The sequence below is a fragment of the Vigna umbellata genome, chromosome 2, assembly GCF_029865625.1.
Source record: "Vigna umbellata cultivar VRB3 chromosome 2, Vumbellata_1.0, whole genome shotgun sequence".
Classification (NCBI taxonomy): Eukaryota; Viridiplantae; Streptophyta; class Magnoliopsida; order Fabales; family Fabaceae; genus Vigna; species Vigna umbellata.
Genome location: NC_142166.1, coordinates 20,645,521 through 20,661,875, shown reverse-complemented (window position 1 = coordinate 20,661,875; position 16,355 = coordinate 20,645,521). Strand labels below are relative to the sequence as shown.

Here is a 16,355-nt window from a genome sequence, read left to right as displayed (position 1 = left end):
ACCAAATGTGGTTCGAGTCTTACGTCAAACACGCAGTTGGGGGGGTTTTGAAAGTATTTTTGTGATTAGAAACGAACTAAATTAAAATTGGAAATTAAACACGACCGAACATAATTGAAAGCATTGAAATAAACTAACAAAACATAAAGACTGAATGGTCCTACAAATGACCGAACGGTTCTACATTGAGACCGAACGGTCTCTAGAGCAAGCGAGGAAATTTGAAATATAGGAAGATAAAGAAGCAGAACACGATAGACAACATAGTGAATGAAAACAATAAACTGAACAGTCCTAAAACAAGACGTGTGAACTAATTAAAATTCAGCAGATAATAAGAGACACTTGGTTAAAAATAAAATGCACATATAAACCAAATTAAATGCACTAAATATATAAGACAACTCATAACCGAATTGAAATGCAATAAAAGAAATCTAAAACTCATCTACCTAAATTGAAATGGAACCACGCTAACTAATAAACAAACGAAAGTTGCAGCTTAGAAATCAAATATTCAATGCAAAAGATGAGCATTTAATGACACAAATGATTCAGGCCGTGACACCACTCTTCCTGCCTTGCTCCACGTTAAAATGCATCACCAACGTGGGCCACAAACAAAATAAATCAGCATATCACATAAGAATGAAATGTGCTTCTCCCAACCAAACCATGACACCTCCTTTCAAACTCCATCACCGTTCCAGCAGCTTGCAGGTCACATTCACGTGCACACCAACACTTCAATAAAAAAAATATGCATGAACCAAATGAAAAGGGCAATGAATAAATCAGCCAAATGAAATTAAGGTGAAGCTTTTTCATTCATCTCCGTACCAGCATTGCACACTTCTTTCAATTCAAAAAAAAAAAAACATTCAAAGAGAAACTGAGGTTGGCGGCTACAGCTCCAGGCCGAGACCCCCATCTTCATCCAACGTCAGGGGTTTTAAAAACCCTTCTCCCGGCTGTTGGACCGTGTGCCTCCCATTTGCTGGATGTCACTCCTTGCTGCGTGGGCTGCTTGGACCGAGAAGCATCTTCTCCTAATTACCGCTTGCTGGATGGGAGAGCTATGTGCGCGTGAAGTGCTGCCGGGTTGTGCTTCCAAGTGGGCCTAATCTCTCCAAGTTGCTGAATGCACCGTGAACGCGTGGAATTCTTTTCCATTTGAAAGCTGGATGTGCACCCTTACTGCTTCCCATTCTCCGCATGAAGCCCAAGTGTTGCTGGACACTCCAACCAAAAATCCGTGTCACGGCTGGGTCACGCCCTTCTCTCTTCAATCCACGTGCACACCCCAAGCTGCTGGGAATTGAAGAAACATGTTGGGCCATGGTGATTCCTTGCTTCAGCTGGACGTGGACGCTCCTTCACGTGGCAGGCCATGTGCTTTAATTTGTTGGACGTCACCCCATTCAAATTGCTGGAGCTGCTGGATAATGAAGAAACATTTTGGACGCGTGGCTGCTGGGTGCTTCTTTCTTCACGCACCACCTTTCTCAAGCTGCTGGCTGTCACAGCTTTTTACTGGACGTGCAACACCTCTTGGACGCTGTAGTGTTGGGCCGATTCTTTGCGCTGGACACAAGGTTCCAAGTGTGGGCCGTGATATGCATTAAATGGAATCAGCATGTGCATTTTTCATTCCAGCTCATGTCCGTGTGTGTGCTTTGAACCGTGGCAGCTCATAGCCTTTTTCCAATAATAAAGCACCCCTTTCAAAGATTAAAATGACCATAATGTCCTAGACACTTCTTTAATGGAGAGCTTAATTATGTGGCAGCCCTCCAAAAAGTAAATCCACACCTCTCACTTTTTAGTTTAAACAAAATTGATGTCACATTTTCTTTTGACCTCTAAAATGTCCCAAATATTATCCAACAATTTTCCTACAATTAACAATGCAAATAATTAGCTCAAATAATTCAAATTAATTAAAATAAGAATTTTTGGTCAAATTAAGCACAATTAGCAAAAACGGAAAAATACCGGACATTTAAGCACAATTCCCTGATTAATTCTAGCACACTAAACTAAGTGAAATCAATAAAATATTGATTCATCACTCGTTATCCAAACAAACGAGCGCTCGTTAACCTTAAGCCTTTCTCGACTGACCATTCAACCTTCTCACCAACGGACGCTCGTTATCCAAACAAACGAGCGCTCGTTAACCTTAAGCCTTTCTCGACTGACCATTCAGCCTTCTCATCAACGAACGGTCGTTATCCAAACGAACGAGCGCTCGTTAACCTTAAGCCTTTCTCGACTGACCATTCAACCTTCTCACCAACGAGCGCTCGTTATCCAAACGAACGAGCGCTCGTTAACCTTAAGCCTTTCTCGACTGACCATTCAACCTTCTTACCAACGGACGCTCGTTATCCAAATGAACGAGCGCTCGTTAACCTTAAGCCTTTCTCGACTGACCATTCAGCCTTCTCACCAACGAACGCTCGTTATCCAAACGAACGAGCGCTCGTTAACCTTAAGCCTTTCTCGACTGACCATTCAGCCTTCTCGCCAACGAACGCTCGTTATCCAAATGAACGAGCGCTCGTTAACCTTAAGCCTTTCTCGACTGACCATTCAACCTTCTCACCAACGGACGCTCGTTATCCAAACGAACGAGCGCTCGTTAACCTTAAGCCTTTCTCGACTGACCATTCAGCCTTCTCGCCAACGAACGCTCGTTATCCAAACGAACGAGCGCTCGTTAACCTTAAGCCTTTCTCGACTGACCATTCAGCCTTCTTGCCAACGAACGCTCGTTATCAAAACGAACGAGCGCTCGTTAACCTTAAGCCTTTCTCGACTGACCATTCAACCTTCTCACCAACGGACGCTCGTTATCCAAACGAACGAGCGCTCGTTAACCTTAAGCCTTTCTCGACTGACCATTCAGCCTTCTCACGAACGAACGCTCGTTATCCAAACGAACGAGCGCTCGTTAACCTTAAGCCTTTCTCGACTGACCGTTCAACCTTCTCATAAACGAAGACTCGTTATCCAAACGAACGAGCGCTCGTTATCCAAACTTTTCGACCGACCGTTCGGCAGCCTCAGCCTTCTCCCCAACGTCGGCATGATAGCCTCCGCTTTCTTCCACGAACGAGCGCTCGTTATCCAAACTTTTCGACCGACCGTTCGACACCCCTTTTTATTTATTTTGGCACCCCCATTTTGTTGTTTTTTTTATTTTATTATTTATTTATTTATTTGCCTTTTTATTCATCTTATTTCATTTCATTTTATTTTATTTTATTTATTTCTTTTAAATATCCACTATTTGAAAATATATATATAATAATTTTACTTATATACACATAAAAAATAAAATTACAAAAAATATATTTAAAAGGTTTAGGCACATGTGTGATCGCACGCATCGTCCTTGTGCTAAAACCTTTTCTTCTTCTTTTCTAAAATTACAAAAATATATTTTAAAGGTTTAGGCACATGTGTGATCGCACGCATCGTCCTTGTGCTAAAAATCTTTTCTCGTTCTTAAATAAAATTACAAAAAATATATTTAAAAGGTTTAGGCACATGTGTGATCGCACGCATCGTCCTTGTGCTAAAACCTTTTCTTCTTCTTTTCTAAAATTACAAAAATATATTTTAAAGGTTTAAGCACATGTGTGATCGCACGCATCGTCCTTGTGCTAAAAACCTTTTCCCTTTCTTAAGTAAAATTACAAAAATATGTTTTATAGGTTAAGCACATGTGTGATCGCACGCATCGTCCTTGTGCTAAAAACCTTTTCTCTTTCCAAAATACAAAAAATTCAAAAAAACATAAAATCTTCAAAGACTAAATAAAAAACATCCATATTTTCAAACAACAAACAAATTGCTAACCAGAACTACGTGATCCTTGATTCTCCATCAAAAGTGGAGATACGTAATCATTTTCTCAAACAAATCCAAATTTATCCGTAATCATTTTCTCAAACAAATCTTTCAATCAATTTCTCAAACAAATCTTTCAATCAATTTCTCAAACAAATCTCTCAAACATTTTCAAAAAGAACTACGTAACCCTGATTTCTCATTTTGAATGAGAATACGTAGGAGCAAGGTCAATCCTTGTCGGGCCCAAAAAGCTAAAAAATATGTTTTGTTTATTTTAGAATTTTATTTTAGGGGATAGTTAAATATTTTGAAAATCACATCATATTCGTGCATTTAGTTAAAGGTACTGCCTTAGGGCAGGCGTTGTGGGGTGCTAACACCTTCCCCACGCGTAACCGACTCCTGAACCCAGAATCTGGTTTTCGTGGACCGTGCTTTATCATTTTATGGTTTTCCCGTAGTTTCCCATAATAAACTATGGTGGTGACTCCAAAATCTCTTTCCAAAAACTCGATTTTATTCTTTGGATCATCGTCCCGTCGCGATTCCGGTTGCGACAGATGGCGACTCCACTAGGGAGGTCGAGAGTCAGGCCATTTAATTAGATGCGCGAATTTGACATGATTTTTCTTTGTGTTTTTCTTCCCTTGTTTTTTTTCTTTATTTGTGTTTGATAGTTGGAATAACTGCATGTGAATTGTTGAATATGGAACCCTAGGGTAGAAAACATGTTTATATCTGCCTGGGAATTTTTCTGGTTGTTTTGCAGGTGAGGGTTTGGGTATGCATTGCATTCTCCCTTCACACACACACTTTGTGCATATCATGAGTGGGGCCCTATACCCGGGTCTGAGCGTAACTTAGAATTAGAGGAGTTGTGTAGCGGTGTCATTCTGGGATGTGCTTCCTGTCTAGCTATCGTGAGAACTCCAGCTAGAGTCTGTTCTCTTCACTTGTATCTCCTCATCTAGTTGATTACTCGACTGTTGTGGAGATGCTATGAAGGGGGCCATAGCTCTAGTGACCATTGACCTCTAGGTTCAGGAGACCATCCTTGTCAAATTGCATATACTTGACCTCGAATCCAAGCCATTGAACCTTTATTAGGGCACAAAGGGAGAAACGTGTATTCTTGTAATCCTCACGCTGTTCGTTCTCTTTCGAAAATCATGTTATTGCATTTTCATGCCATGCATGCATTTGATTCATCATGTTGTTTTATTATCATGCATCATATTCATGCATCATTTAGTAACATGTTGGTTTTAGTGAGGACTTTTATTACATTGTGGGGCACATTTTGTTATAAAGTGATGTCTTTTGGACTCAAGAATGCTGGGGCAACATATCAAAGGGCGATGGTGGCACTTTTCCATGATATGATGCACAAGGAGATTGAAGTTTATGTGGACGACATGATCGCGAAGTCCGAATCAGAAGAAGAACACGTCCTCAACTTGAGAAAGTTATTCGAGAGATTGAGGAAGTATAAGCTTAGGCTGAATCCCGCCAAATGTACATTTGGAGTGAAATCCGGGAAATTGTTGGGCTTTATTGTCAGCCAGAGGGGGATAGAGGTGGATCCAGACCAAGTGTGAGCGATAATGGAAATGCCTGCGCCTAAAACGGAAAAAGAAGTTCGAGGGTTTTTGGGAAGATTGAATTACATTGCTAGATTCATCTCCCACTTAACTGCTACTTGTGAACCACTGTTCAAGTTGTTACGAAAGAATCAGGCTGTGGTGTGGAATGAGGATTGTCAGGTGATAACAGTTGAAAAATTGTTATTTTTATGATTAAAATTGACACTAAAAGCAACCTTTACACTTAGAAACTAGCTTGAAATCATGCTTTTCTTTATATTTTTGGAAATAAGAGAGCTGGACAGGTTTATGCTTGATTTCAGTGTTTTTGTGCAGGTTTTAAGGTGAATTTGGTGAAAGAAGTGAAGAAGGAGAGAGATGAAATCAGAAAAGACAATAAAAAGTGCAAAAGGAGAAGCCGAAGTCACCGCTCAGCGGCAGTTTACCGCTGAGCGGCACTCAGGAGCTTGCGGGAGGTCCGCTGAGGGGCAAAATGGCCGCTGAGGGGAGAAAACAAGTCACGCACTCACCGCTGAGCGGTAGTTTACCGCTGAGCGGCACTCTGGAAGTCACGTAAGGTCCGCTGAGGGGCAAAATGGCCGCTGAGGGGAGAAAACAAGTCACGCACTCACCGCTGAGCGGTATTTTACCGCTGAGCGGCACTTTAATGGGCTTGGACTTGACTTTTTGTAATTTACGAATGATATATAAGCTTTAGGGTTTCCTAGGGTTAGGTATCTCTGGCTGGAACGAAGAAAACACTCTCTCTTCCACCCCTTTGAAGGAGGATCTTGGATGCTGAGGCTTCCTCTTCACCTTTTTAGGGTTTATTCTTTCATTCTTTCATTGTAATTCATCTAGGTTCACCATGAATATGGTGAACTAAACTCTGTATGTTTGTTGGGGAATCAATGTAATCTTGTGAAACTCTCATATATGGAATCTGTTTTTACATCTTTTAATTAAGACTTATGCTTTCTTTTCATCATTAGTTAGGGTTTTTCCTCTTTGCTTAATGCTTGCATTGTTTAACTCATTCGATGCATGATTATTGGTTTTGTCGATACGGGCACGTACGGGGAAGTCTAGATCCGGGGAATTTCTCCCAATTTTATATTGGTTGTCGTTAAGCTCCTGCACTTATGAACTGATCATTAGGAATGCTAGGAATTGTATGAACTCGTGATTAGGGAGAAGCCTTCTAGAAAGGTACATTAGAGAGTGGCATTAACAATGATGATTTGATTGTTGAATTCCTAAAATATATGAGAGTGGATAAGATGAAATTGACCCTCAACAACATATCCATACATAAATTTCATTGAAAGTGTTTATCTTTTGCTTTTTGCCATTGATCAAAATTCATGCATACATATTTATTTTCTGTCTTGCATTTTAAACCCCAATTAATTCGTTTGTAAGTCTTAGTTAATTAAGAAATCACATAACTAAACTAGGCCGTGAGTCCTTTGGGAAGAACGATACTTGGTCTAACTAAGTTTATTACTTGAACGATTCGGTCATACTTGCCGATTGAAAGCAAGTTTGTGACATCACAATTTAGTGTTCATAAATTTGTCCATCAAGTTTTTGGCGCCGTTGCCGGGGACTCGTGGTTTAACGGGTTAATTTGTGTGATTATTGATTATCTTTGACTTATTTTTTTTTTATTTTATTTTTAAATTTCGAATTTTTATTTTATTTTTCTGTTTTTTTTATTTTTTTTATTATTTTCTGAATATTATATCTTCTCTTATATCTTTTTGTGCTAACCAAATCTTTTCTAGGGTTTTGTGTTCTTGTGTATGCAGGAGGCAATTCGAACTAGGAGCAAGAAAACAACAGAACCTCTGCTTGAAGGATTAGAAGACAGTAGACGGAGGAGAAGAATCAGAACATCTAGAGAACTTTTCCCTCCTCCGGAAACTCTGTTGCAACCATCACCCCAAGGTTCTGACAATAGCACAGAAAATATGGAGAATAATAATATCAGAAGAACTCTTGCTGATTACACCAACATAGCTGGACCTCAACACTTTAACAGCATAGCTAGACCTAGAGTCAATGCAGCCAATATGGAGGTCAAACCAGCACTAATCCAACTAGTGAAGAGTAATCAATTTAATGGGTTATTGATGAGAGGGTCGCACCTCCCACAAAAGTTGTGCATAAAAGAATGCAGTATAGTACTAGGAAGTGACTCCTAGGTCGTCTCTCAAGGACCAATTTGGGTTCAGTCTCAAATCAACACGTAGTGGGGGGGGGTTTGATTGTTGTTTTGAAATGCAAAATAAATTAAATGAAATAGAATTAAAAACGTTGAAGTAAAAACGTTGAAATGAATTTTAAGGAAAGTAAAACCAAACGGTAAAAGACATTAGACAATAAAAACAAAAACACTTAATTGAAAATGAAATTCATGAAGGATTCAACAATTGAAATAAAATTCTTGAACAGTAAAGGTAAAAATAAAACGTAAAAGAAATTAAATTTGAAATTAAAATTTCCTTTAAAACTTTTCATATGTGTCGTGATATGTTTCATTGAAAACAAAAACTGGAATTAGGTTCCTTCATCCAACACCGTGCCTTCCTACATCCATACCACTTGATTTTACAAAGAAAACATTACTTCCACTTCAATTAATATTTCTTAATGAAAAGCAAATTAATTTGTATGCACACCATTCTACCCACAGCAATCTTCTTCCAAAAATACTAAAAAAGACAAATTCAAATGTAAGAAAAGGTCCCACATGTTGACTAAATGCTAATAGATTTTTAGAAGAAAGATGTTTGATTTTTACAAGGAGAAGAAAGCTTTTACGTAACACACACCTAATCTACTTCTTCATTCTCAAACAAAATAAATTTACTACAGTATTCCAGCCGTTACACATGTCCATAAATCACCATTTACTTTGCTTCTTTTTCACTTCTAACAACATTAAAATACAAGCATGAAACAATACTTCATTATCTATCTCAAAACAGCCATTAACATTAGCATAAACAATAAAAGGATTCAATCAAAAGTGGATGAAATAAAACTAAATGAAAGAAGGAGAATAGCTCTTTAAACAAACCGTAACCTTGCACCACAAATCTAAAGAAGAGAAAACACTTCAGGATTAAATTTCAAGTGGCGGCTGTCAGTTCATTCCATCCAGCTCAACCATTCTCCATTTTTCCAGTGCCCCCCCTCTCGGTAGTGGCTACAACTCTCTTTAAAATAAGGGTGAATGACCCCCAATGTAACAGCGCTCCCCAAAACCGAGAGCTGTGTTGCTGGACCGTGGACATGCTTGCTGGACACACCTACCTCCACGCGTGATGCTTCCAAGCGGGCCGTGACCCCTCTTCTGTTGCTAATGTCCAAATCTCTTCCTGGTGCTAGACAAATGTGGGACGTGGAGGCTGCTGGACCAAGGATTGCTGGACACACCCCTGGACTTTCCTCCAAGCTGCACCTCATTTGCTGGATGCGTGATGAAGTGAAGGCTGGATGAAGAAATGAATCTCCACGTGTGCTGCTCTCTCATGAATCAAAACCTCTGGAGCTTCGAGTGCGTGGCATCCCCATGCCAAGTGTGGGGCTTTTGCTGGATGCCACCCCTTTGCTGGAATCTTGCTGGATAATGAAACCCACGTGCTGCCTTTGCTTTTCAATTTGCTGAACGCGTGGTGGGCCTCGACCATGAATGTGGAGCTACCTTGGACGCAAGCCCTGTTCTCACCTAATTGTTGGACGAGATTATGCTGCCACCACGTGCTGGATTTCTTCCGTGTGCACCTCTAAGCTGCTGGACCGTGGAATGTGTATGTAACCAAGAAATCTGCTGGACCAGGCCAAGATATGCTTTTTAAATGGAATCAGCATGTGCATTTTTGCATTCCAGCTCATATCCGTGTGTATTGTTGTGAGCTTTGAATCGTGGCAGCTGCTGTATGCACCTTCTCCAATTGCCAACGTGGCTGCCCCTTGCTGGATGTCACACCCTTAATTTAAATTCACACCTCCTCATTCATTTTAGCTTAAAGTATAATTGATGTGTCATTTTCTTTTCACCTCCAAATGTCCCAAATATTATCCAACAATTTTCCTACAATTAATAATGCAAATAATTAGCTCAAATAATTCAAATTAATTAAAATAAGAATTTTTGGTCAAATTAAGCACAATTAGCAAAAACGGAAAAATACCGGACATTTAAGCACAATTCCCTGATTAAATTCGGTACAATAAGCTAAGTGAAATTGAGAAAATATTGACTCATCAAAATAGACCACACTTAGTCTTTTGCACTCCTGGGCAAAATCAAGACACAACTCAAGGAATAGTTCAGAGGACATTAGGTGTACGACATAAACTCAACACACAGAAAACAAAGACTAAGAACACAGTTCTCAAGAAATCTGGACAGAGAAAAGCAGTAGACAATATCCAACACAGAATGAATCATTGAAAGCAGATACTCATGTAATCATCCAAGCAATTCAAGACATGGCAAAATGATCAATCAGCTCAAGAGGTGAATCAAAAGTAACAAAAGCTCACAGATACACTATTAGTGTTTCTCTCAAGTGTCTAAGGTAAATCAATGTCACTCAATGCACTCAAGAAAGCAAACACAAATAGACTTGGCAAGCCTCTAATATCAATACTCAAGCACATACGCATATTCAAATCAAAAGGTCTTTTCATGGTTGTAATGGGGCCAAGGACAAGGCAGGATATATTTGGATAAGAAGCTACAAACCATAAGGAACAGAGGACCAATGGGGAACAAGTGTAAACACATTCAAACACACCCACAACCTCTAATTCCCTCCTCTTCTTGACTTCATTATTCACAAATTTTTTATTTTTCTCATTTTTTTTTTTTGCACTTTTTTTTTCATCCTATCTCTTTTCTTTTCTCCCTTTAGCACAAAACTATAAGAGACAAGATATAAATCATATTTCTAAAAACAAAACAAGAAGAGGAACCAACTAGCCAATTTATCAGAATCCCCAAGAAGACCACACTTGTTCCCAAAACACTTTCAAAGCTCCAAAATTCCCTAAGGTTAAGGTAATCATGGTTTTTCACTTAGGGCTAGTGTATGAGCATTCAAAGCAAAGAAATGGGGGAAAGTGTAGGCTCAAAAAGGGTTTTCAAAGGATTAGAACAAGGTAGGCTTATTTGGCTAGAGAGGCTCAAGAACAAAACTGCCTTTATCACTTCCAAACATGCATATCAATCAAGAATTATCAACAAGAGTCAAGCCAAGGCATATGTGCAAGCAATCAAGAGACATATCACACATAAGAAAGAACATAAAGTGGCTCAAATTCTCACACAAGGCATTTGTGTCGCAATCAATTCAACTCTCAAACATCATGATCATCTTCCCAAGCAGAGAAAAGCAAGGATTTCAAACATATCAGAGTATTAATGAAGTGAAAGACACATCTACAACCTAAACAAAGTCCAGAAATCAAGAGAAACATGTAAAACTGTACACAAGACACGACAAAAACTACCTAGAAAAGAAAAAAAAAATTTAACAAAGAAAACAAAAACTAACAAAGAAAAATAAAAATCTCCCCCAATAGACCACACTTAAACTACACAGTGTCCTCAATGTGTCATAAGCATAAGATCAGGAATCAAAACAGTCAACAAATCATGGACAAGTGCAATAAAAGTAGGGAAAGGGGGAGAAGAGAAAAGGAAAACTCCCCTGATCATGGTGGCAGTTGCCAATTTTGGACTTGCAGGGAGATGTCTTCCACCATTGGATCCAGCCAGGAAGTTTTGAGGAAAAATTGCTTCATCCTCCATATTTGATCAAGCAGGGAAATGTCTTCCACAGCTGGATCTAAGAAGAAGTGATTGTTGATGAGCGGGTTCAGCTGGTGCCTATTGATGTTGAAACGAGTGTGTATGTAAGCACCTTTTCCTTTCACTGTGGGTGCATGTTGGTCAAATTCATGTGTACCTCCTGCAACATGGTTAGTGCAATGTGGCTCCAAAGAAATGACATGCAGGGGTATAACACCCAATCCCAATTTATCAGACTGAACCTCAGATACATCCTCAGAACATGAATCAATTTCAAAATCACAAGCAATATCAACTACAGACTCAGATTCATGTTCAATGCATGGAGAATAAACATTCGGATGCGACAGCAAAAAGTGGTTCTCATCATGCAGAGAGGGAGAATTAAAAGCATGCTCATCAACAATATAATCATCAACATACCCCTCAACAGCATAATCATCAACATAATCAAATTGAGGTATGTTTACCTCCACTTCCCTAAAGATTGGTAAAGTGGTGGAAGATGAAAGTGGTCTACCTGGCTCAAAATTGCTGCTTATACCTGCCTGGTCCTCAAGATTTTCATTAGTCTCCTCAGGTGCAAGAGTATGGACATCTGAAGGTAGGAAAGTAGGTTGCTCAGTGGTAAGCTCATAACTCTGTTCCCCATCTCTTATGTGGACGACACTATCATCATCAAGAATCTGAACAGTCTGAAATGGTGATTCCTCTAAATCATGAGGTTGTTCCTGATTGAGCTGAGTAGCTGTCTGCCCTATCTGATCATTCAAACTCTGAATGACAGCTTCTGTTTCCTGCTGAAACTCCATTATTTCTTGCTTGAACAGAAGATTTTGCATGGTCATCTGCTCTAATAACTCCTTCAATGTAGGTTTAGAAGTAGAAGGCTGAGGAGCTATTTGAGCAGGAGCATCATAAAATTGCATCTGTTGTTGTTGCTGCTGTTTTTGTTGCCTGTTGTTGTAGATGTTTGTAGCATAAGCCTGAGGTGCATCAAAGGCAGCATGGTGTTGCAAAGAAGGACATGCATCTGTATAGTGGTCACTGGAAAGACAAATAGCACATAGTCGTGCAACAGATGCAGATGGAGATGCAGATCTTTGGTTGGTAGTGCACTGTGTCACCAACTTCGCAAGAGAGTCAATCTTTCCTTCCAACTTGCTTTCAAAATCTGATAAAGACTGGGCAACATCATCATGTACGCCCCTCACCAGAGGATGCGCAATATTGTTCTCCTTATAGAAATCAGCAGAATAATTAGAGTACCATGCAGAAGGAGAATCATAAGTATTGGCAGAATAAGCACTATTCACAAAACCAGAATAAGTAGACATGGAAAAATAAAAATACTAAAAATTACGAAACAAATAAAACACAACACATTTATACATGCAAAACGCACACAGAAAACAGAACATCACAACACAAGACAAAACACATACAACACGCATACAAAAACGCACATAACAGAAAACAACAAGAGACCCAAAACCGAACCTTTGGTCCCCGGCAGCGGCGCCATTTTGATGAGAGGGTCGCACCTCCCACAAAAGTTGTGCATAAAAGAATGCAGTATAGTACTAGGAAGTGACTCCTAGGTCGTCTCTCAAGGACCAATTTGGGTTCAGTCTCAAATCAACACGTAGTGGGGGGGGGGGTTTGATTGTTGTTTTGAAATGCAAAATAAATTAAATGAAATAGAATTAAAAACGTTGAAGTAAAAACGTTGAAATGAATTTTAAGGAAAGTAAAACCAAACGGTAAAAGACATTAGACAATAAAAACAAAAACACTTAATTGAAAATGAAATTCATGAAGGATTCAACAATTGAAATAAAATTCTTGAACAGTAAAGGTAAAAATAAAACGTAAAAGAAATTAAATTTGAAATTAAAATTTCCTTTAAAACTTTTCATATGTGTCGTGATATGTTTCATTGAAAACAAAAACTGGAATTAGGTTCCTTCATCCAACACCGTGCCTTCTTACATCCATACCACTTGATTTTACAAAGAAAACATTACTTCCACTTCAATTAATATTTCTTAATGAAAAGCAAATTAATTTGTATGCACACCATTCTACCCACGGCAATCTTCTTCCAAAAATACTAAAAAAGACAAATTCAAATGTAAGAAAAGGTCCCACATGTTGACTAAATGCTAATAGATTTTTAGAAGAAAGATGTTTGATTTTTACAAGGAGAAGAAAGCTTTTACGTAACACACACCTAATCTACTTCTTCATTCTCAAACAAAATAAATTTACTGCAGTATTCCAGCCGTTACACATGTCCATAAATCACCATTTACTTTGCTTCTTTTTCACTTCTAACAACATTAAAATACAAGCATGAAACAATACTTCATTATCTATCTCAAAACAGCCATTAACATTAGCATAAACAATAAAAGGATTCAATCAAAAGTGGATGAAATAAAACTAAATGAAAGAAGGAGAATAGCTCTTTAAACAAACCGTAACCTTGCACCACAAATCTAAAGAAGAGAAAACACTTCAGGATTAAATTTCAAGTGGCGGCTGTCAGTTCATTCCATCCAGCTCAACCATTCTCCATTTTTCCAGTGCCCCCCCTCTCGGTAGTGGCTACAACTCTCTTTAAAATAAGGGTGAATGACCCCCAATGTAACAACGCTCCCCAAAACCGAGAGCTGTGTTGCTGGACCGTGGACATGCTTGCTGGACACACCTACCTCCACGCGTGATGCTTCCAAGCGGGCCGTGACCCCTCTTCTGTTGCTAATGTCCAAATCTCTTCCTGGTGCTAGACAAATGTGGGACGTGGAGGCTGCTGGACCAAGGATTGCTGGACACACCCCTGGACTTTCCTCCAAGCTGCACCTCATTTGCTGGATGCGTGATGAAGTGAAGGCTGGATGAAGAAATGAATCTCCACGTGTGCTGCTCTCTCATGAATCAAAACCTCTGGAGCTTCGAGTGCGTGGCATCCCCATGCCAAGTGTGGGGCTTTTGCTGGATGCCACCCCTTTGCTGGAATCTTGCTGGATAATGAAACCCACGTGCTGCCTTTGCTTTTCAATTTGCTGAACGCGTGGTGGGCCTCGACCATGAATGTGGAGCTACCTTGGACGCAAGCCCTGTTCTCACCTAATTGTTGGACGAGATTATGCTGCCACCACGTGCTGGATTTCTTCCGTGTGCACCTCTAAGCTGCTGGACCGTGGAATGTGTATGTAACCAAGAAATCTGCTGGACCAGGCCAAGATATGCTTTTTAAATGGAATCAGCATGTGCATTTTTGCATTCCAGCTCATATCCGTGTGTATTGTTGTGAGCTTTGAATCGTGGCAGCTGCTGTATGCACCTTCTCCAATTGCCAACGTGGCTGCCCCTTGCTGGATGTCACACCCTTAATTTAAATTCACACCTCCTCATTCATTTTAGCTTAAAGTATAATTGATGTGTCATTTTCTTTTCACCTCCAAATGTCCCAAATATTATCCAACAATTTTCCTACAATTAATAATGCAAATAATTAGCTCAAATAATTCAAATTAATTAAAATAAGAATTTTTGGTCAAATTAAGCACAATTAGCAAAAACGGAAAAATACCGGACATTTAAGCACAATTCCCTGATTAAATTCGGTACAATAAGCTAAGTGAAATTGAGAAAATATTGACTCATCAGTTATCTCATGAAAGCCCGTATGAGCACCTTACTACATTTAATGAAATTTGCAACACAGTGAAAATCAATGGGGTGCCAGACGAAGCAATCAAACTTAGTTTGTTTCCTTTCTCATTGGGAGGCAATGCTAAGCTTTGGTTGAACTCTTTTCCAGAAGGAAGTTTCACAGAGTGGGAAGCAGTGGTAACAAAGTTTTTGAACAAGTACTTTCCACAATCAAAGGTGACAAAAGGCAAGCAAGAGATATCTTCATTTAAGCAGGGCATGGAAGAATCACTGGGGCATGCATGGGATAGATACAAAAGTCTGCTAAGAAAAACACCTACGCATGGCTTCAAAGAAGAAGAAGTAGTCCTAACTTTCCTTGGAGGTCTTGGTTCACAAGCTAAGATGATGCTTCATGCCTCAGCAGGAGGAAACATTAAATGGAAAACTCCAGAGGAAGCAACTGAAATTATTGAAAATATGGCTACTAATGACAATGAACTCAACATTGAAAAAGGAGATTTTAGTCAGAAGGAGTTGTTACAATTAAATGAGGCTTTGCTTATTCAAAATAGAATTATCTCTCAACAGCTTGAAGAAGTAACTATGAAACTTTCTCAAATACCACAGGAAATACAACAGGTCTCAATGGTTCAAGGGCAACAACCAAAATGGCAGATGCAATTTACTCCAGTTGAGAAAACAACAAAGCTTGAAGAGACTTTCCAAAGATTCTTGAAGACGAATGCGTCTTATTGTCATAATGTGGATGTTGCATTTAAAAAAATGGAGGTTTATGTTGAGAGAATAGTTGACGAGATGAAACATGATAATCTTGGAAAGGAGTGTAAAACTGTTGTGACTAGAAGTGGTAGAGTGTTAGAGGAGAGACAAAAAGAAAGAGAAGAGAAAGAAAATGAGAGTGAGAGTGAAAAAGAAACATGTGAGTGGAAAGAAAGAGTTGAGAGAGAGAAAAAGGAAAAAGAAGAAGAGGAGAGGAGAGAAAAAAAAGAGAGAGAAGAGAGAGAGGAGAGACAGAAAGAAAAAGAGTATGAAAAGCCACTTCCTTATCCAAAGAGTTATTCAAGGAAGGAGAAAGAAAAGCAGTTGGAAAGATTCATGGAATTGTTTAAGAAGTTGGAGATCACTATACCATTCTCTGAAGCATTGCAACAGATGCCAGCAAATGCGAAATTTTTGAAGGAACTCCTCACAAAGAAACACAAGTATATTGAGAAGGAAACTATCAATATACAAGGCAACTGCAGTGCAATCATACAGAAACTACCTCCTAAACTTAAAGATCCAGGAAGCTTCACTATTCCATGCACCATAGGAGATGTGAAAGTTGGAAGAGCATTGATTGATTTGGGAGCTAGCATTAATCTAATGCCGCTATCCATGTGCAGAACAATTCAGGGGCT

General features: G+C 39.2%; 1 protein-coding gene across 1 annotated transcript; it reads right to left on the bottom strand.

The window, feature by feature from the left end:
* Positions 1-9,850: 9,850 nt before the first annotated feature.
* Positions 9,851-12,656, bottom strand: LOC148203583 (uncharacterized). The gene is made up of 3 exons (XM_088107667.1): positions 12,019-12,656; positions 11,742-11,862; positions 9,851-9,859 (listed from the first exon to the last, which is right to left on the bottom strand). The coding sequence occupies exons 1-3, from the start codon at positions 12,606-12,608 to the stop codon at positions 9,851-9,853; spliced, it is 720 nt and encodes a 239-aa protein (XP_087963793.1). The 5' UTR covers positions 12,609-12,656.
* Positions 12,657-16,355: the final 3,699 nt, after the last annotated feature.

Coding starts and splice junctions, on each gene's coding strand:
- LOC148203583 (XM_088107667.1), bottom strand. CDS start 12,608: ATGTCTACTTATTCTGGTTTTGTGAATAGTGCTTATTCTGCCAATACT. Junction 11,863..12,018: donor GATCAGATAGGGCAGACAGC/TACTCAGCTCAA, acceptor TTCAGATGTCCA/TACTCTTGCACCTGAGGAGA.